Genomic DNA, 22,230 nt, shown 5'->3' with positions numbered 1-22,230 from the left:
ATGTCTAACTCATAATCATTGTAGTTGTTAACAGTTTCTTTGCATGTAATATATATATATATATTATCTATCGCGTGATGTTCCTATCCCAAAATTCAATGAATCTATCTATTAATCTACATATCTTCAGATATTTATATGAGTGCAAGTAATCGAAAAAATAATGATTTCAAAAAATTTAAGAACTATTTAATGTTTGCGAAAATGATCGCTCGAAAGTATCGTTCGATTCTGAGCGACTTAATTAAGACATTAACGATTTAGTTAAGACATTATTTTCTTCGATCCGTACTTATCCCTGATAAGATAGACGAAACAATGGGCAGTTGATAGCAATGAGAGCGAGCGAGAGCGAGAGCGAGAGAGAGAGAAAGAGAGAGAGAAAAAGAAAGAGAGAGAGAAGATATAGCGAGGAGATGAATTTGAAGTTCTCTTTTTTATCCACTGTGCGAATCGAATTGTTGCGAAAACAATAAGGCGTTCGAATTATTACGCTTTCTTGAGCATTGAGTTTGAGAGGCTTTTTGGTCGATAGGATTTTTAACCCTTTGAGTAGAATTTTGATACAGCAAACAATACAATTATTTTTTAAATAATTTAAATATCAAGCGTTATTTCTTAAGTGTCAATAATAATATCAAAAAAAAAAAAAAAAGAAAAAAAAAAGAAGGAAAAAAAAACAGAAAAAAACAAAAGAAAAAAAATTGTTTCCTGGCATTAAAATTATTCTTCCGATGAACTATGACTTTTCTATGAGACATTCATAAAAAAAAAAAAAAAAAAAAAAAAAAGAGAAAAAAAGAAAAAAGAAAAAAAAAAGAAAAAAAAAGAATCAGAAAAATATAAAATTTAAATGATCGCATTTTAATGTAAAAACTTACAAATGAAGATGTAATATATTGTTTATTGATACTGAAAGTGTTAAAAAGGGCAAGAGTGCGTTAGATAAAATACTGATATACTGACCTTGTCCTCATAAAAAATCTGGCCGGGTAGCGCGTGACCCTTGTTACTCCATTGGCACAAGTGCTGTCCGCTGTAGACCGAGCAGACGATGTGGAAGCACGCGCGGCAGTCTGCGGGACAGAGCGAAGCACACATGCAGCAACACGCGGACAATCTTCCACCAGCAGGCACCCTCGAGGCAGCGAACGTCCGCGCCTCGAGGGTACTACACGCGCTTTTGCCCTTTAACGAGCGGATAGCTTTATCGACGGATGAATTAGATCCAACAATCGCATCGTTCTCAATCCAATTCGAATCTACGACAGGGCTTTCGATCTCCCACGATTCTTTACTCAACTGATGTTGTTGCTGCGAGGTAACAGCAGCATCGTTACACCTACAGACATATCGATGAAAGGAAAACACTCGGGCACAACAGGGTAAACGCGACCTGTTATCGATCTCGGTCTCGTTCTCGCGTTTCTCGTCATTAAATGCACGCAAAAACTGTTGCTGCTGTGGAGAATCCGATTTGTTGTTGCCATTATTGGAATTGTTCAACAGGCAACGCGGTTGGGCCTGTAAATGACTCGCTAACCACCTCTGTGCAGTAAATTGATTCGTGCTAGAAGAAGTCGCTACTGTTGGTTTGATTCTCGGCTCGTATGATTGCTGCTGTTGCTGTTGCTGTTGCTGCTGCTGTTGTTGTTGTTGTTGTTGTTGTTGCTGCTGTTGTTGCTGTTGTTGTTGTCTCGTCTCGTTATTGTTATAACCAAGAATCGAGTGCATCTGCAAATCGGTATAAGTGCCGTTCGTAGGTGCGTTTGCCAGAAAAGCTCGCGCTACTCGAGAACAGCCGACGGCTTCGATGGACGATGACATTGTCGACGTCGTCGTCGTAGGGGCTGTCATCGTTGTTGCGTTAGACGAGGAGACTCCGTTAATAGTCCCCGCACCTTTCCTAAGCATATAATTGTCCGAATCAACGGCCAACAGCCGTGGCATGGCCGAGGACTTTGTTTTTGCTTCATCCTTCGACGTCACCGTCGTAGATGACGATGACGCTGAAACTGACGATTTCACACCGCCAATACTCTTGAATAACGTCGCTTCTTCCTCCGTACGAGCATTCAATGGGTTAAGGAGAAGATCATGTATCTTCCCCTGAAGAGCGGCCACCGGTTGTTGTACCTGCGAGGCGCAGGCCGCGGTTGCGCTCGTCGCTCGCTTCATCGTCAAAGTTACTCGAGATCATCAAGGCTCTCTATCTCTATCTCTATCTCTTTTTCTCTCTCTCTCTCTCTCTCTCTCTCTCTCTCTCACCCTATCTCTCCCCTATCTTTTTCCTCTTCCACTTCTTTTTCTTCAAACCTCTTCTTTAACACCTCGCAACTATCAGAAGAGTATACCAGCAGGGACTAGGTCTCGTAAAGCTCTATCGTAAGCAAGCAATCTCTCCGTTCTTTCCACTCGAACAGGAAAGTTTTGCTTTCTTCGAATTCGGCCATCTCGCTCTCACTCCTATCGTTTTCTTTTCTCCTTGAAAAATAGTGCAAGTGGTAAGTCCGTTCGAGAGACTACGACGTAATCCATCGGTGCTACGTCCATCTCCTTTCGAACATTCTTGCTTTACGAGATCGTATCTTTTTCGATTCTAGCGAGGGACACATCAGCCTCATAACGATTCAAGACAAATCTTCTTTGGATTCTTCCCGACGGGTATATCACTGCTGTACCAAGAGAGTACGTCGATTCTTTCTCAAAGTTTAATATTTCTCTCTCTTTCTCTCTCTCTCTCTCTCTCTCTCTCTCTCTTTCTCTTTTCCTCTCTCTCTCTCTCTCTCTCTTTTTCTCTCTCCCTCTCTCTATTCTCTTTTGTTCTTTTCCGTGCTCCGAAGGACACCTCCGTCCTCGTTATCCTTCCGTCTTTTTTTCCTTCGGTTCCTTCAACCTCAGCCAATTCTACCTCTCAAGGCACCCACACGGTCGCACGGCGCCGCCGTTTTACCGTCGGCGTTGCGTTAGCGCCGTCGTTATTATTAATAAAGAGAAGTGGAAATAGACGTACCAACGTAGAAAGAGGAAAGAAAGAGACCGAGAGAGAGAGAAGAGAACAGAAGAGAAGAGAGAGAAAAAGAGTGAACGAGAGAGAGAGAGAGAGAGAGAGAGAGAGAACGAAAGAGAGCCGCTCCCGTGGGTGTGACCTCGTGTAAATTCGTTTTCCATAAATCTCACTCCTACCGCTCTCTCACGAGCGAGCACACACGACCTTTGTATAAACGCCGAGATTCGCCGAGCCGAACGAAACCGGTTCCGTCAAGCAACGACACCGAGCGATTTTCAACGTAGTCCCACGAGCACACACGTAGCGCCAAGAAACCAAGGGGGAGAGAGAGAGAGAGAGAGAGAGAAAGAGAGAGAGAGAGAGACAGAGAGAGAGAGAGAAAGAGTGATCCTCGTGGCTTATCGAACGCGATTCAAAATCGTCGAAGGATCCTCTCCTTCTCTTATCGTCTTTTCTCTTTCTCTTTCTCTCTCTACCTCTCTCTCTCTCTCTCTGTACTCGCTCTCTCTTCTTCTTCGATCGGCACGAATCACCACGAGACGAGGGCGCTTCTTCTCGTGTTCCTCTCGATCTCATACGCTGCTCCACGCGAACGCGATCGCTCTGCCACTAGAGAAGAGACCGATCTATCGCCAGTAATCTTCTCTCCTTAAATAAAGCGCGGACGAGTTTGGACGATTCCGTTTTTTATTTCTCTTCTCTGATTTCTTTCTTTATTCCTTTTCTTTCTTCCCTTCCTTTTCTTTTCTTCCTTCCTTACTTCCTTACTTCCTTCCTTCCTTCCTTCCTTCCTTCTTTTCTTTCTTTCTTTATCTATGCACTCGTGTATTCTTGTACTACGAACGGCGTTTATAAAATTCCCTTGGTCACGTTGGCCTAGCGGACGAATTCCTCAAACGAAACGTGCTTCCGTGTAGCCGGCGAGAGAATATATCGTTTCCGTCGACTCAAGTGCCCGAAGCAAGACCTTCGATCCAATCTTCTTTTAGCCACTTCTTTTCTCTTATTATCTTCTTCTTCTTCTTCTTCTTCTTCTTCTTCTTCTTTCTTTTTTTTTCTTTTTCCTTTTTTTTTCTTTTCACTTTTTTTCTTCGCGTGATAAAAAAAAATGAAGGAACGATCAACGATCTTCTTTTTCTTATTATTATTATTATTATTATTATTATTAGTATTCGTATTCGATCGGACTGAGATTTCAAAAAAGAAGAAAAAAAAGTAAAGTCACGCGCAGCAAAGACGAGTCTAGTCGTTATCACGTTAAGCGCGTATTCGCGACTGGTCTCGGTTACGACCGGCTCCCACAAAAGCCTCCGTTCGTCTTCCGTCCTTCCTCCGTGGCAGCGCGCGTGACACTGTTTTACCGACGAATCCGTTTCCTTCTTCTCCCTCCACTACCTCGTCGATAATGTAGAACTCACAACGTCGGACGATTTTATATCTCCCTCTTTCACTTTTCTCCTCCGTGCTCTTCTTTTCGTACGTCTAAAGTTTTCACGTAGAGATGTTGTAGCAAAAAAGAAAGGGGGGGAGGGGGGCGGGGGTAAGAAAAAAGAAAAGAAAAAAGAAAGAATAGAAAGGAAAAGAAGAAAAAGAAAAAGAAAAAAGAAATAGATGACTTTTTACCGTCTTTTTTCTCACTCTCTTCTATTAATTTTCTTCGTTAAAACGTTCGCCGATAATCGAGACTATCCACATCGATTCCACACCGTCGTCGTTCTTCGATTTTCGACGAGGCCACACGAGGGATACGATATATCCCCTACTACTCTTCGTTCTTCGTCCTCCTCCTCCTCCTCCTCCTCTTCCTCCTCCTCCACCTCCTCCTCCAACAGAACCTCCTCGATTCTCCTTCCGGCGCGAGAGGAGCGCGGTTACCAAACGAGTGTCTCCCTACTTTTCACCTTCCTCCTCCTCCTCCTCCTCCTCCTCCTCCCTCGAACGTCGTTTCTCGTCACCGTCCTCTCGTCGTTCGCGTGCTCTCTCGTCTCGTGGACGAAAACGCCGGCGCGAAGACTACATACAGTTCGTGAGCCACCGGATGGAAAAGTCCACTGGGCAATGCACTTTTTGTCCCGCACACCTGCACGCACGAGCTGTGCACACAGTCGTTACTCGCTCGTATGTGCAATGACGATCGCCTCTCTATCTTTCTCTGCCTATCTGTCTCTTTCTTTCTTTCTTTCTTTCTTTCTTTCTTTCTCTCTCTCTCTCTCTCTCTCTCTATCTATCTCTATCTCTCTCTCTCTTTCTCCCCGTCACTATCTCTCTCTCTCTCTCTCTCTCTCTCTCTATCTATCTATCTATCTCTCTTTTTATGCTATACTTGCGCTCGATCTCTTTTCCTCAGCGGCTGCTCCGAAGTCGTCGTTCTCGCCGTCTTCAAACTCTTTCGATGAAGCTTCGGCTATTCTCGTAGTCACGATCACGACGCACAGACTGTCTTTCTTTCTTCGTTTCTTTTGTGTTTTATTTTTTGAACAGAAAAAAGAAAAAAAAAGAAAATAAAAGAAAAGGAAAAAGAAAAAGAAATAAGGGAGAAAAGAAGAAAAAGAAAGTCTCGCACTCGAATTCTTTTTACTTCCTCGTAAAGTTGTCGTTCGGTCGTACGAGCTACCAATATAATATCCGAGGGCGATAATCTTCTCGTTTTAAGGAAGATCACATTCAGCGTCTTCCTCAACGGTTCCTCCTCCTCCACCACCTCCTCCTCCTCCTCCTCCTCCTCCTCCTCTTTCTTCTCCTCTTCCTTCTCCTTTTCCTCTTGAGCGACTTCTGGTCGATTTCTTTTTCGTAGAAAGATAACGAGGTGATATACCTCTTAAGAGGACGTGTATTTCTTTAATGGAATATATCCACTTTTGTTCTAATAACGACGACGACAGTGGCACGGTGCACAGCTGACCGGCCGGTCTGCCAAGTTCGGTCAATAGCCATTGCCGGAGCCAGCGGCAGTCACGGCGGCTCTCTCGCCGACGAGCCGAACCTCCTGCTCGATCGTCGGCGCACGGCTTCGGCCCTTTCCGCTGACGCTCGGCCCTTTTCGTGGCCTTTAACGCTACGAGCCAGGGCCGTGTCGGTTCAACTCGGTGCCTCGCCTTTCTCTTCTTACCCTTCCTCACCCGATCCATTCTTTCCCTTCGTATGTATAACTCTCTACAAGAGTATATCTCCCTACAACGACCGAACGATCGAAACTACCAGCAAAAAAAAAAAAAGACAAAAAAAAAGAGCCAAAGAAAGAGAAACGGATAAGAGTTACAGCCCTAGCATCGATGATTTAATGATAATCTTCGATTTATGATTCTTTTAAAATCATTTATATATATATATATATATAAAGGATTTAACGACGATCAACATCGTTCAGTTAATGTTTCTTACGTATAGTCGTGGGAGATCTTTGTCCGAGAAAACGCAAGAAACTTGGGAGAAGAGAAGGAGAAAGGAACAAATCTTTTTTACGCGGTGGCGTCTGTCGTAGTTTTTGAATTGAATTGATAAATGTAATCTTTGTGACTTCGTTCAATCGCCGAAAAGATTTCGTTCGTGTCAAAGGTCGACAGATTGAGATATCCATCGATAATATCAACGGCGATTCGTTCGCCGCGGGAAATTCAAAATGTTTCTAGAAAAAAGAAAAGAAAAGAAAGGAAAAGAAAAAAGAGAAAGACAAAGAGGGAGATAAAAAGCTCAATAGATTCGTATGATCTAAAAAAAAAAAAAAAAAAAAAGAAATTCAATTTCAATTGGTGCAATCGTCAATACCTAAATCCCCTTGTTGATCGATAAAAAATGTTTTTAGAAAGGCGATATCGGAAACGATGCTTCCCGTCGACGTCCAAGAACATCCGAACAACCAAGAACATCCGAACAAAGAAAAAGATAGGAACCTCGAAGGAAGACTATTTTTACGGACTAAAAAGTGTACTCGCCTATACTTGAAAAAAGTACATACGTAGTATATGCAGCATCGCCGTTTACTCTAAGTGGCCGATTTTAAATGCAACGTTTAAACGAGGAGAAAGACGAGACATCATCGGCGTGTCTCAAGGAGTATTTTCTACGCGGAAAATCGCTTCCACGGTATTCCTTTCCGTCGTTTCCCTTAGCTCAACGGCAGTCGTTAATATACCGGCAGTGGCGCAGGTGCGAGTTCTTTTACGATCGAGCCTTTTACTCTCTTCGCTCTTATCGTAAAGTGCTCTCTTCCCGAAGAGAATTCGCTTCACCCTTTTCGTCTCGCGTGCACGTACGAGACGTCATCGTCATCATCCTTGTTATTGTCGTAGTTGACGTCAACGACGACGCCAAAGTCGTCGAGGAAGCAGCAGCAGAAGAAGAAGAAGAAGAAGAAGAAGAAGTTTTCTAGCCAACGAAATTCAATGGCGTGTGGATCGTTTAAGGGTCGGCTTAAAGGAAGGGACGTGAAAGTGAAAAGCGGCTTTCCAACGTATAGCGCGCTCGGCAACGGGGTTGAGAGATCATGGAAAGGGTCCGCGAACGTGGGATGATCGAATCTAGTCGCACGCATGCGTACTACCGGGAGAGCTTCCTGTTCAAGGTCACAGTCCCGCTACCGCAGACACGCGTCGCCCTGTGCTATCGCCGTTGTTCAACTTTCTTTCTTTCTTTCTTTCTTTCTTTGTTCTTTTTTTTTTCTTTCTTTTTTTTCTTCTTATTTATCGAAACTCTAGAAAATATTCATAAATGTGTATATGGTACTACTATATGGTATTGTGACCCTCAAGTTACTTAAAGCATATTGCATTAGTTGTTCCTCATAAATATTTTTCTATCCTCTTACACGATACAGTTTGTAAAATAAAACGAATTTAAGATTTAAATGATTTTTAAATAAAAATATTACCTAGATTTCTAATCAAAACGACCATGAGTTTTGTTTTGCGTCACTTTCAAAATAAACGTTACTTATTTATTTTTAGATAAAATAAACAATAAATTTCGGTTGTGTGCGGACATACAGAATAGATAGACATTGTTAATCTTCCAAGAAAATACGTCATATATAACTTTGTCAGTGTGGGTAACAATGTAAGAAAACAGATACGTAACTTTGATTTTTGGTTATAGAAAATTGGCCGTATTCTGTGGTACGTGTAGAAATGATCATATATTATGCCGTAATCGTTTTTCTCCGCTACTTAAACAGCACACAATCTTGGTATATAAAGGATACCTCTTCACGTGCGAGAAGTATAGCAGCAAAGCTGCTTTTATAGATCCACGAAAAGACAGAGAAAGCGGTTAGCGTGAAGTCGTTTAAACGCTCGTATCTTTCTCCTTGCAATACTTTCGTCTATTGCTTTTTTACAATGATAGTGAGAAAAAGATACCTTTCGTACGATAAAATGCAATAATATCAAATGGCGTGATAGCCCTTTCCATTTTATTTCCAACTTTTCGTTTCCACATTTATATTAAAGCTCCATTTCTGTCTTATAGCAATCGATATTACTCTATATATACGATAGCGACATTTGGATTTATATAAAATGCGATTTTGATGTTCAAAATTGGATCCCTGACTGAGCTTTATTACTATAAATATAAAATAAAGATTTTTCTTTTTTCATTCACAGAAGAATTTTTTTATTATTCAAAATAAATTTCCCCGTTTAGAAAATTATGAACGAGCCTATGAAATGGCATATAATCGAGAAATAAATTCAAAATCGAGAATCACGATTCAGGATCGTATATTTTTCTCGACCATCGAAACATTCTATCCAAAGACGATCGCGTTTACGCGTTTTGAATTTTATTTTTGTATTGAAAGTGTACATATATGCGAGGCTGCTCATCAACGTTCACGATCGTGTTCGGAAAGACAAAAAAGGAAACAATGTCGCATAACAGCTCCACGTTTCGAACGACGATCATTCGGGAGCGGCCGATTCGTCGATCGGATCGATTGGTCGATCTATCGATCGATTGATCGTCTTCGTCACGCCCGAACACGTGCACGCATGCATGGAAGGAGGGGGACTACAAAAGAGACATTGTCGCCTCAATTCCACTACTCCTTCCTTTTTCTGTCCTTCAACAACGTCACAAACCTTATCTTTGTCTCCCTCTGCAACATTATATCTGCACTGTATAGTCGAGTAAAAATTTCAAATCTTTTCCTATCGCAAAAAGAAAGAGAGAGAGGGGGAGGGAGGAGAGAAGAGAATATTTGATAATAATCATGTCTTTAACGTTCTCAGAAGAAATTTTATTATAATCCAAAATAAATACTATAGTGGCATTAAGAAAGGATATAATGATTAATCTCAATAGATTTAATTTCAGAAAAATCGACAATGCGACATCTGAAACTAATATGGAGTTTTTGTTTAAACAAATGTTCTCGATTTTTCTGTATAAATTGAAATACTAATTCTTTAATCTTTCTTGAAAAAAAAAAACAAAAAAAAAAAAAAAAAAAAAGAAGAAGAAGAACTATAGAATCCCGAAAAAACTTTTGAAATATGTAATAAACCTGATCATATACAATGTATTATGATATAGATCGGTACTCGTGAAAAATAATAAAATTGGACACGCGCGTCCATTTGACTTTCTCCGTTTAATTGACTTTCCAATCACTATCGTGACCATTGTCACGATGATTAAAACATAGAATAAATAACTCCGTGTAATAAGCCCTATGCGTATACATATGTATACAATGTATGCTATGTACTCAACCTATTCGATTTAAAACCGAACTTGGATTTTAACAAAAAAATTTATACGATTGCTCGGAGGCTAGTATTTGCATAAGTCCAGATGCTTCAGCTAAAGATTAAATACAGCGAACGTGACAAAGATACGCACGGCTTCATATTCCTATTGCGCGACTGACTTCGTTTCATATTAATCGTATGCATTGATATAAATAAAAATTGAAACAAATTTGCGTCTTATTCATAATTACGATCAAACTAAATACGATCAATGGTTGTAATGAGAGAGAGAGAGCGAGAGAGAGAGAGAGAGAGAGAGAGAAAAGAAAGAAAGAAAAGAAAAGAAAATCGATCAATTAAAATTCGTTCTCATATCTTCGATGATGAATATACGCTCGTAAAAACTTATCAAAAAAACCACCAAAATTTATCGAATAATCTCAGTCGTAAAAGGGGATCCACGAGAACGTTCGTAGCTGCTAATAGATAAAAAGTAGTAGGAAAGGAAATTGCACGTAAGCTATTCTCATACTATATACTCCTCGTCTTCTAGCCGGGAAATCCCGAATTTCCCATAGCAACGTGACGATGCACTCCATTACCCATGACCTCCACACCGAGCTTGGGGGGAGGCCTATACATCTGCGAATCAATGCAGCTCCATCGCGTGCATCCCGGTCCTTCCTTCCCCCATCCCCCCCACCGCGCACACACACACACACACACACACACACACACACTCTCTCTCTATCTTTCTCTTCTATCCATTTATCTATCTATCTATCTATCTATCTATCTATCTATCTATCTATCTGTCTATCTATCTATCTCTCACTTTTCTTCGATTATTACTCAATTAAAATTATTCTGTAGATATAATTGCAATATATATATATATATCATTTATCATTTTCTCTATACTGCATTATCTTTTTTGTATATCAACTGATAAATTTATATTTAATTACAATTGTCTTCCTTGTTTGCTTTCTTTCTCAATAAATATTATAATTACGTTCGTTCAATATAATTCTATCTAAGTTATTATAATATTATATTTTTAATACCTCTATATGTATTCCCCTTATATGATTACTTATAACCACGATATTATTTCCTCCATATTAGTTTTATTATCCCATATAAATTTTGATTTCTTTTTCTTTCTTCCCTTTCTCACTTTCTATCCATATCAACTTTCCCCGAAACGCGTATACGTATAAATAGATACCACTGTGCCACTGCTAGTCGTAGCAATAAGAAGGATTAGACAATGTCGACGACAACGTTCTCTTGCAACGCTCGAGTCGCGTTGTGCAACTTGACGCTCGCCTTTTTGCACGTAATTCTCGCGAAGAAAAAAAAAAAAAAAAAAAAAAAGAAAAAAAGAAAAAAAAAGGAAGAAAGAAAAAACAAAAAACAAAAAAAAAAAGACAACGACGAGCCGTCGAGATGAACGGCAGCTGGAGCAGACTAGTCGAGTCCGTCGGCACAAAAGTGCCTCGATATATCCTCGAGAGGAAAAGCTCTCGATCAAATGAGAGGAAGCATCGATCGGTTACGATTCGAGCTTTTACGAACAATCGACTGAACGAACACGTCCGAAGCAAGCTTCCTACTTAACATCGATCGAATCTCATATCAATGTACATATTATATGTACGTAATGTATGTACCGTAATAAGCAATAATATAGCATGAGCTGAATTATTTCTTTCATTTTTATTTTTATTTCTTTTTAACGTATCACATAAATATTCCCTTATATACTTTGACATTAAAAAAAAAAAAGAAAAAAAAAAGAAAAAAGGAGTTCTAAATTTACATATTAATTTTACATTTGTATTATCTTACGTGACGCCATTGAAGAAGAAAAAAATATATATGTATATAAATAAGTAAATAAATAACAGCAATAATAATATCATTAATTATTTTATTTTATAATCAATACAAATCGACAAAAACTGCTTGAATAAGATATTCGCGAATGACGATATTAACTTTAAAGACTCTTCTCAAACATATATACACAATGATACTGTTTGTTGTGAGATAGGATAGGGAAAAAAAAGGGAACCCCCACTCTCCAAAAAAAAAAAAAAAAAAAAAAAAAAAATTAAAAAAGAGAGAGAAAAAAATTAAAAATAAAGAGACACTTCCAACCAGATGCTATTAACTGTTTCTCACTGTATGTAACGTAAATGATAAAAAACCATAGCGCGATATGCAACGATGAGACGTCGCACGGACAGTCGTAAGAGGGTCAGAGGTTTATAACGAGTGATGAAGAGAGAGAGAGAGAGAGAGAGAGAGAGAGAGAGAGAGAGAGAAGAGGGGGAGACGAGTCGAGGCCGATAATTCGAAGCGAACCCGTTTTCTCTCTCTCTCTCTCTCTCTTTCTATCTATCTATCTATCTATCTCTCTCTATCTATCTATCTATCTCTCTCTCTTTCTCTCCTCTTCCTCTCGTACTCCGTTTTATCGGATAGTCCGTTCGGCAAGGAAATCGAAAAATGAAAGAACGAAGAGGAGGAGCCCAAAATTCGCATCGTAAAACTCAACTCGCGAAGGTGCTTCGAAAAGATGGAACGCGCTGACTCGAAGTAGACGAGTTAATTTTAGTTTAATCGACCGACCTGATATACGTGCGCCAATGCACGTATGCAAGGCTTACGAGTGTACGCGTGCGTGGAAGAACACGATAGCGCGATGAACACGCTACCTTCGCACGTACGAATGCGTATTTCTGTGTGCATTTGCAAGCGCATACACACATAGACAGATACACTACTATGGATAAGTATTTAGACACTAAACAGATGTAAGAAGAAAAAAAAAAAAAAAAAAAAAAAATCTATAAGAATTGTACGTAGATGCATCTTATTTGTTAACGGAATAACAAAAAATTAACTTAAAATGTATAACTTTTTTTTCTAATTTACGTATCCACCAATTAAATTTATTTTTATAATATATATCCTCTAAATATGAATTTTCACAATAATTTCTAACTAATTTTCTTCCAAGTCTATAATTAACAGTCATTAAATATAATAGTAAATGTCTTTCAGATTTTAAAAAGAATATTAAATTTGTTCGACGATATGTAGGAAAGAAGAAAAATTTCAACAAAATGAAAACTATTCGTAAAAGCGTCTATGACACATTGTCAGTTTACTCGCGAGTGTTCTTATCACTTTGAAATTAAGTATATTGTTTAAACGCTGGATGACGCATCGTTACCAACAATTTTATACACGTACGCACACAGATACAAACATATATAGATGACATATTAGAATAAATATTAATACTTAATATTTTATAAAAGTATAAATACTGTTAGAATATCTATGCATTATGTGCAACTTGTTAAACGATCCTGCACAATTTTCCTCCGTATGAAAATTTGTTTTCCTTAGGTTCATCCTCCGTCCAATGAGCTTCCTATCGACGGAAATGACTTTCCAAACTCCTTGGCCAAAACGAGAACTTTGCCGGTAAACGTTCAACGCTTGCCAAGGAGAAGCTATTTCTTCGAAGGAAACGTCCTCTTTAATGCATCTATAGACATTGCAATGCCGGTTCATAATGTTCCTTTAGGAACCTTTCGTTACTTACTTTGTAACAATGTTCGATACTTTCCTTTACCACGATATACAATTAATTTTTCCATCATAAATTAATAATCTAATTGCCAAATGCGTTAAATGCCAAGCAAATTTTATATAGATCGATATATGCATATATAAACATTTTAAAAAAAGGATAATAACTTTGAATTATTTTTATCGAAAATTTAGATAATTCGTAGACATTAGAAATGACAAAAAAAAAAGAAGAAAAAAAAAAATATTAAACATTTATCAATTTGATCTAAGATGTACGATCGTTTTTAATTGAATACATCGAACATTGAATACATAAAAATCAATGTATTATAGAAATTTATAAGAAGAGATAAGAAGAAGAATTGATGGTTCTCTAAGTAGACGAATAGAAAGGGCAATTCGTAGGACGACTCTTTAGAGAGATGGTTTCGCTTTGTTCGATCTCTTCTCAAGAACCTGTTACTTTCATCCAACTACCAAAGATTATATCGATCAGAATATCCCTCCTCCTTCTTTTGTTTGCATTATCTGATTTTAAAGAAATACCGTATGAACCACTACACGAGTCTCTCGTACCGATGAGGCTTCCTTTCCGAGGGCTAAAGTACATCGCGCGGATTCGCTCATTATAAACGGGGGCGACAAAGAGGGGTTCGAGGTCGTGCGTTAGAAATTGCTCGATTAAGGCCGTACACGCTGTACGTCTACCAACTCCGAACTTTCACGAACGATTTTCTAAATGCGATATAAGCACAAGCTTTACGTTTACAGAAATATTCAAAATGATTATCAATTAAGCTCTTTATATGTAGAATTATTAGAAATAAAAGAAATCCTTCTGTTCAGAAGAATTTCTATAAGAGAATATTCGTGACGACTCTTTAAAAAAAAATAATGAAAAGAAACATTAAAAAATGAAATATTATAAGAACTTTAAAAAAAGAGATCACAAATAATAAGAGACCAAGTAAGGTTAGTCATTCAATATTGAAATGAATTTATGGTCGTCTACAAGACACATTAAAGGAACAATGAACTCTGTTTTGTTTAAGACAATTCAAAAACTGAGGAAGGGGAGCTGATTTTACACTACGAGTTACTTTTCTCATTGGCACATATTATCGAGAGTCGGTATATTTGAGCGAGGATAAGTGCATTGATCTTAAGTTAGGACCGGCATGGAAGAAACGGTTCGAGGTCGGTCGCGTGTATACGTAGTTGGTCGATTAAGAGCGACGTCTTCGTCACCCATATGCCAAAAGGCTATCTAAACGAGCGAACCGAAGTCGAACGAAGAGATGCAACGAGGTTGCAAATGAAGACTAAAGAAATTGCCGTCCGTAAATAACAATGTAAAGAACGTTCTCAGATAAAAGCTTCGCCTGTCTCCAATAATGTTGCAATAACGGGGATTTATTGGATTTGACTGTGGTAGCACGAATCATTGAACTTAAAAGTAGCAAAGAGAGAAGATAAAAAAGCGAGAGAGAGAGGAGTGGGGGAAGGAGAGGAGGTAATAAAATTTATCGTATGAGAAAAACTACTTCGTATATACAAATAAAATGTGAAGGAAATAAAAAATGAAAGAATGAAAAAAAAATCATTAATATTTCTTACTATAAATAATTACAGCTTATTCATTGATACAATTAATAGAAGACTTGTATGAACGAGAAAGAGAGAGAGAGAGAGAGAGAGAGAGAAAGAGAAAGAGAAAGATAGGACGAGGTTGCTGCCGGAAATGAAGAGAAAAAAAAGGGAAAAACGGCGGAAGAACGGAGCGCTTGCGCGACAAGCTCGTTTCCATGGCTTCGTTCGTTTCACGTAGCAACAGGAGGACTTTTGACCCCGTTCGATTGTCCTTCGAAACGACTCGATGTCTCATCGTTTTCTCTCGCTTTACAGCCGACGAGAGAAACGAAACGGCGCTAGCCTTTAAAGCGCTTCCCGATTATTCTCCTTTTTTCCTCTCTTTTTTCCCCTCTCTCTCTCTTTCTCTCTCTCTCTCTCTCTCTCTCTCTCTCTCTCTCTCTCTCTCTCTCTCTCTCTCTCTCTCTCTCTCGAGTCTATACCTACGAAAATCTTCGTAGGTATTAACTCTTTTACGATCGGCGTTCTACGAAAGAGAAATCCCTCGCACAATCGAAATTCCCTCCATTGCAATCAGTTTTTCCGAGGAACGTATATACTCTCTTTCTCTTACAAATTCATATAAACGAAAGGTTTTACGTATTACTAGATAATAAAAAAAATTTATCGACGATCGTCAATGCGAAAGAAACTAACATTAGCCGTACCTTTGTCAAACACGTTACAAATTCTCGAACAATTTCGAAAGAGCATCGATCTTGAATAACATACGGTTTTAATTTTACTAAACGATCGATCTCAGTGTAAGACTCGCGCGACAGGAATGAGACGTAACAAAACGAAAAAAAGAATACACATTTGATATACATACGTTTATCAATTGATGATTAAAACCTGTCAAATATAGTTCTTCTTAAATACTACGATATCACGCGTTTACTAATATAAATATTTTCATTGTAAGAAAAATTTCAAGTAAAAGCGAGATAGATAAATAGATAGATAAATAGATAGAGAAAGAGAGAGAAAGGGAGAGAAAGAAAGAGAGAGAAAGAAAGAAAGAAAGAAAGAAAGAGAGAGAGAGAGAGAGAGAGAGAGAGAGAAACAAACAATAATAAAAGAAACATTTTCGAAATCGATTCTCGATTCAAGTTAAATATACGATCCTGCTATCTATTTATATATGTGACTCGCGGAATACTGCTGGCCGATGATCGAATCGAACATTAAAATTCGATATCGCGCCGGCACGATTAATAAATCGAGGCAAAGGCGTAACAACGTGATTCGCTTTTTAGGAAGCTTTCCAGTCAAATTCTTCTTCGTTGCGCTGTTACTCGAACGAACTTCCTCGCGAGTTGAGTCGTGGAGCCGTACACACGTCGTGCACGCACGCACGCATGCACGCATACTTACGCACATATACACGCGCGCGCGCTCTCGTACGTACATAAATGTGTCTCTGTATGTGTATATGTATGTATGGGTATGTGTGTGTGTGTGTGTGTGTGTTCACCACGCATGGTCTGCCAAATTGCGATCAGCTGCTTCAACATAAATCCCAGCTGGTGTCAACGGAATTCCTTCGTCGAATAACCGCTCCGAATGCGGAGGGGGACATATTTTAGGACTCTGTCCTTTTGAATTTTGCGACATAGACACGCAATTTTTTTTCTCCGAGCCAAAAATACACGAAAAGAGAGAGAGGAGAGAGGGAGAGGGAGAGAGAGAGAGAGAGAGAGAAAAGAGAGAGAAAGAGAGGTATTCAGACAGATCGATAACTCGCGAGCTACTTCTCGAAGCATGCCGATAGCGAAACGTCGAACGTATGTATATCGCATATTTAAATCGAAACTTCTTTTTTCCATAATTACTGAATCTGAAGATTAATTATAAACTCGAAAAATGCATTATTGTATTTATTCAACCATTTTTATTAACTCTTTATCTTCTTTTTTACTTTGATATATTTATTATTGCACGTTTTTCTCTGATATTTAAAAATTATTATTTTCGTTTTAATTTGTTCATATAAATAATTCCGTTTAAATTATTATATATTCGTTTTAAATTTGTTCCATGATTATTTATTACTTTCACATAATGTTTTTTTTCTTTCTTTTTCTTTTTTATACTTCATTTATTATTATTATTTTTTTTTTTTTATAATTATTTATAATCTATTCGTTGTACGCTATAAGAAATTTTTACTTTTCTTTCCATAAATTAATTTCTAAACATATTTATTTAATCGACATATCTATATCATTGTATATTCATATCTTATATTCAATGTGATTTGACTGTAACTTTAATTCCGTAATCTATGCCAATGATACGCAAACTATGAGTCGCGACCTCTCTGAGGGGGATCACGTAAAAATTATTAAGAAAGAGACACGAAATTTTCATGAATTTTATATGTAACAATAATAATATTTAAATATAATAGGACTATCAAAATAAAAATAAAATAATATTTTTATCATTTTTATATTTACTAATCTAATCTAAAATATGTTAGAGGTCAGATAGAATTTTAAAGAAAGGGTATCACAAATAAAAATAGTTCTTCGCATTGCTGATCAAACTCATCGATTTATCGCTCTATCTCGATATATTCTTGTTTATAATATGTGAGTGAAATTTTTAACTTTTTATTAATAATATCATCATCGCCATTTTCTATTATTCCTTAACGTTATTAGTAGCGTTTTGTATCATTATCGTTATACATATATTTCTATCTTTTCCTTTCCTTTCCTTTCTTTTTTTTACAAATATTTTACAACTAATCGCATCGATTTTTAAGAAACGCGCGCGATCGCATTAACTATATACCGTAACAGTGTATCGTGGAATCGTGAATGCGAGCACACGCGCGCCTTACTCGGAGAGAGTGAAACGCTTAGACCGTATAAAATGGACATTACACGCGTAAGCGAAGTTGCACCGAGATTGTCGCGATTTCTGCGTTTCGTATGCCGCCGCCGCCGCCGCCACCGCCGCCGCTGTATATACGCATATACAGCGTGGAAAGTCAAACCGATCGGAAATTCGATACTATCCATCTATTATGTCACAGTAAAAGAGAACTTGATCTAACCTATTCGAAACTCGATGTACGCCAATGGCATCATCGAATTTTGTCTTACCTCTTTTCGCTTTCTTTCTTGTCGTTTTTATTAATCAAGGCCGTTTATCGGTCTTTAAATAATCTCCAATCATTTTCATCATACGAGCTATATGAAAAGGCTACCGAGTTCAAGTGTTCGGAGCAGAGAAAATCGGTGCGAAATAACGGTGCGTACGTGAGGAATAAAAAGATAAAGAAAAGGAGAGAAGAGGAGTAGGCGAGGGAGATCGGATTAAAATTTTGTCGAGGTCGTACGGAAATGTCGGTGAACAGAGATACGGCCCTGAATCGTACGATGGCAGAGCTCGAGGAAAAGGATCGAGGAAGGGATTGAGGAAGAGAGGAACGGGAGGAGTCTTTTAGAAAAGAAACTGTCGAGCCGAGTTAAAAAGAAACGCGGGGTAAGAGGTGGCTAGTGATAGTGCGCCACTCGAAAATGATACGGCTACGTATGTTACTATACTACGATGCTGCCCTCTGGAATTCTTCCGTCGAATCAATCACGACTGTCGATCCTATCTCTTCTTCCATAATTTCGAAACTTACTGTACATAGAACACATTGCCGGCGTGAAATGTTCACACCGTCGGTATTTTAGAGAACTACGAAATCTCTAATATCAATAAAATGCGAATACACTTTCACAACTTCTCACAAGATTGCCTTCTCCATCGTAATGCATACATAAGGACATTATTACGTACACGATGTTATATATGTTTTATGCATAATTATCATGTGATGCTTCTTTTATATATATATATATATATATATAAAATGCATAATGCGGGTCACTCATTGAAATTTTAATTTAATTAACATGACTGAACGATCGAAACACTTTTTGGTGTGAAAAATGTTCAATATATTATAAGTTCACCTTCATCACCTTCCTTTTTTTCGTCGCAACAGTCGTATTTGAAAATATTTATATTAAAATATCTTAACACTGACACGAACGAAACTCAATACAATTACTTTCGTTCTTTTGCTTATTTAACAAAATTCATGCAAATTTAAAAAACGTTACTCACCCTTACACGCCACCCCAACCTTTCCTGATCCCCAAATATAATCTTCACCTATGACATAATATAAATGAGATATTAATTACAAACTCTATATAATCCTATCTGCCGTAATGTAATATTTTAATGTATTTTATTACTTACAATGTTTACACAAAATTGGTGTTATAAAATATACATCTTCAAGATTGTGGTTATAGTTTTCAGGTTCTGTATTGGTAGACTCAGCTACATAAGCTATAAACATAAAAATAAATGATTTAGGATTACAAATGATCTAAGAGAATTGAAATACTTGAAAATGCATCTTCTTACTATGAGGCCCATTGCTGAGTGTAATGTAGAACGAACTTTCCTCATTACGAGCGTCGAGATAGGGTGGTAAGCTTCCTTTCAGCATTAGGACTTCCTTCTATGTACCTTTCGTGTCTAAAAATTTAATTGTCTACCACTACACTGTGAGAAAACTAAATTATTACAGCCATCGGTATTGTCAAAATAGTCTAAGAAAGGCTAAAGTCTTAAACAAAATAAGCCTCCACGATTCTTTACCAGATATAAATTCTTGCTATATTTCACTATGCATATAACAAGAATAGCATTCTTCTTTGCTTCAAATCAAAGCATTACTCGATTTGCAATAGATGCAATCACATTAGGAAATTATTTTTCCATAGGAAAATATATTAATATCAAATCTTGTGTCAGTCACATATGGTAAATGAACACATATGATTTTGTTCAACACTATGATCACAAAACATAATTTCTTATGGCTTCTACACATCCTCCTCAACGTATTATAACATTTCTTTCCATATAAACGCTTCTTTTACTTTCTTTCTCAAATTTAATTTTCTCTTTGATGTCTCAAATTTAATTTGATGTCATGTGGAAGATTACTTGTAAATGTTTCAACATTTTTCAAGATACCAGCCTTCCATATAATTTGTAACATGTAATTATTTGATTCCTATATTGGCTTAATTTGATTTCAAATGGATCATGTCACTGACGCATTATTATCATTTTGTATTACCTCTAGGTTAAACTAGCCATTTGCATGTCCATGTGGAATTAGTTTAAAAGTAGAAATGCATATCATAGATATACTCTCTAATTGATTACAATAACACAATACAACACAATAACTGTCCATAAAGAGCACACTGGATCACAAGTTCATCATTCTTTGCACTTTTTCCAACAATATTCGTTGTTCGAATCCGATATTACATCCTTTCTAGTAACTACCTTGGAATATTTCATATCCAAGATATCTCTTAAGCTTCAAAAATAGCACTATCTGAAACAAGCAAAATATGTAATTTGTAAAAAGTATACATCATTTTGCCTCAGATGAGTTAAAATCTTTAACTCTCAAAATAATTCATAAAACTTGTCAATTTATAAAAGATTATGCTGATCTTTTGAATATTTAATGCATATTATGGGGGAATAAAAAAAAAAAAATGCACATTGTTGCATTCACGATAGCTTGAACACCACCATTTTTCCTATTTTTAACGTTTTTTATTTGTCTCCTAGAGGAAAATGATAATATAACTCAAACGCATAAAGAAACTAAAACCACTATAATCGAACTAACTGAATATATGATGAAGCGGTGGGCGAATAAAGCGGTAATGTTATCATATTTTTTTTTTTCTTTTTTTTGTTTCGTGATTGAAACATTGAAACTTAAACGTCGAAACAAAAATTATTATTAATCACATGGCGGTCTATTTACACACGCCCAATTAAAACCGCAAAACACATATTTTTAATGATGAATTGCAAAACAGAGGATTACAATTGTTCCTTCAAAATACAAATGATTATATCGAAAATTGTCTTTCGGGAAAAATTCTCGATTAATATAACAACATTCACTTTTCGTTTACGAAGAACAAAATAACGAGAGTGAGCACCTATCTTTCCAAGATTGGGCTTCTTCAAAAGAGAGGAAAAAAAACGGCGTAACAATCGGTAAAAACGTAAAGTAAAAAGGTTGACGTTAGACAATTCCTCATACGGAAAGAACGTCATTAACGTTACCTTTACGATTCGGCACATCAAATAGTCTAAATTCTGTGCTAAGTCTATCGATATTCGATGAGAAATCTTGAAAAGATCAATGAGTGACAAAGAATTGTTTCATCTGATCACGACACGACCGAACACGGTTAGGCCAGACAATACATCAGATGGCACTACAATCGCTTTTAGATTACGGATGGCTACCTTCAGGCAAACCTAATTCTTGGCACGTTCGATAGTGATTTTTCGAGTATCGGAAGAAGTCGAATTTTCAAACATACCAATTAAAGATTAATGCAAAGATTTAACAATAATTCAACGTCTTACGAAAAAATCATCGATTTGCAATGTCTCTTCTCTATTATAATATCGTTTTATCAATAATTTTTATGAACACTTAAAATCGATTAATAATTAAATGATATTTATCAAGGACGGATAGCAAATCATATTCTTCGCCAATATTTTTTCTCTTTTTCTTTTTTTTTTTTTTTTCTTTTGAACTACTTTCAGTAAGTAATCTCACAAAATTGTGAATTAAATTCTTCCAATATTCGTTCTTAGCTTTGACTTTTTCTTTTCAAATGGAACTACTGATTTAAAAAATTTTAATTAGATCTTTATATATTCTTTCTATTAAACGAAATAAGAGAATTTTTTTGGATTCACTAAAATCATTACATTTTTGTTCAATTACGTTCTTCACGATTATAATGCTTTTTAATATAGATCTATTTCATACTTCTTTCCTCAAATTTCTTCTTTAGATAGAATTCTTTTGATTCCCGCCAGTACTGGGTAAGTACGTAAATGTTATTAGAATGAAGTTGTACGCAAAAGATTAAAATCTAGAATTATCGCAATAATTTCCCTAAACTTATAAATAGTTATATGTAACTTCGAAAGTGAATGAATTAACGATTGATCACTAACCGATGTAAAATTTTACCTTGCAGTTGGTTAACTGTTGATTAGATAAAATTCATCTAAAGGGAAATATAATCCATTTAGGAGTTTTATTTAAATGATGATTAGAAAAATGTTAATGGATTGTACTAATAAAAAAAATGGGATATCGTCTATCGGTAAACTTTTTAAAAAGGAGTATCGGTCAATCGTTAG

General features: G+C 37.0%; 1 protein-coding gene and 1 long non-coding RNA gene across 5 annotated transcripts in view; one reads left to right on the top strand and one right to left on the bottom strand.

Annotated features, from left to right (window-relative positions):
• LOC124425716 (phosphatidylinositol 3-kinase regulatory subunit alpha) overlaps positions 1-21,284 on the bottom strand; it is a 40,158-nt gene extending 18,874 nt beyond the window's left edge. The window contains exons 1-6 of one of the 4 annotated variants that reach the window (XM_046966454.1): positions 21,127-21,284; positions 20,108-20,374; positions 19,384-19,497; positions 19,213-19,305; positions 19,075-19,122; positions 967-1,076 (exon numbers count right to left, since the gene is read on the bottom strand). In XM_046966454.1, coding sequence (XP_046822410.1) covers positions 967-1,076; positions 19,075-19,122; positions 19,213-19,305; positions 19,384-19,468 — 336 coding nt within the window. In that variant the 5' untranslated portion in view covers positions 19,469-19,497; positions 20,108-20,374; positions 21,127-21,284. Of the gene's footprint in view, positions 1-966; positions 4,493-4,633; positions 4,791-19,074; positions 19,123-19,212; positions 19,306-19,383; positions 20,375-20,546; positions 20,569-20,677; positions 20,978-21,126 lie in introns of those variants that run through there. The other 3 variants (XM_046966452.1, XM_046966453.1, XM_046966451.1) reach the window with 3 other exon arrangements.
• LOC124425718 lies at positions 4,993-8,607 on the top strand. The gene is made up of 2 exons (XR_006942562.1): positions 4,993-5,128; positions 6,813-8,607. It is a non-coding gene; the product is annotated as an uncharacterized LOC124425718 (long non-coding RNA).
• Positions 21,285-22,230: the final 946 nt, after the last annotated feature.

Source organism: Vespa crabro, chromosome 7, assembly GCF_910589235.1.
Source record: "Vespa crabro chromosome 7, iyVesCrab1.2, whole genome shotgun sequence".
NCBI lineage: Eukaryota > Metazoa > Arthropoda > Insecta > Hymenoptera > Vespidae > Vespa > Vespa crabro.
The sequence above is the reverse complement of the archived record's forward strand: the minus strand, read 5'-3'. Positions and strand labels throughout refer to the sequence as shown.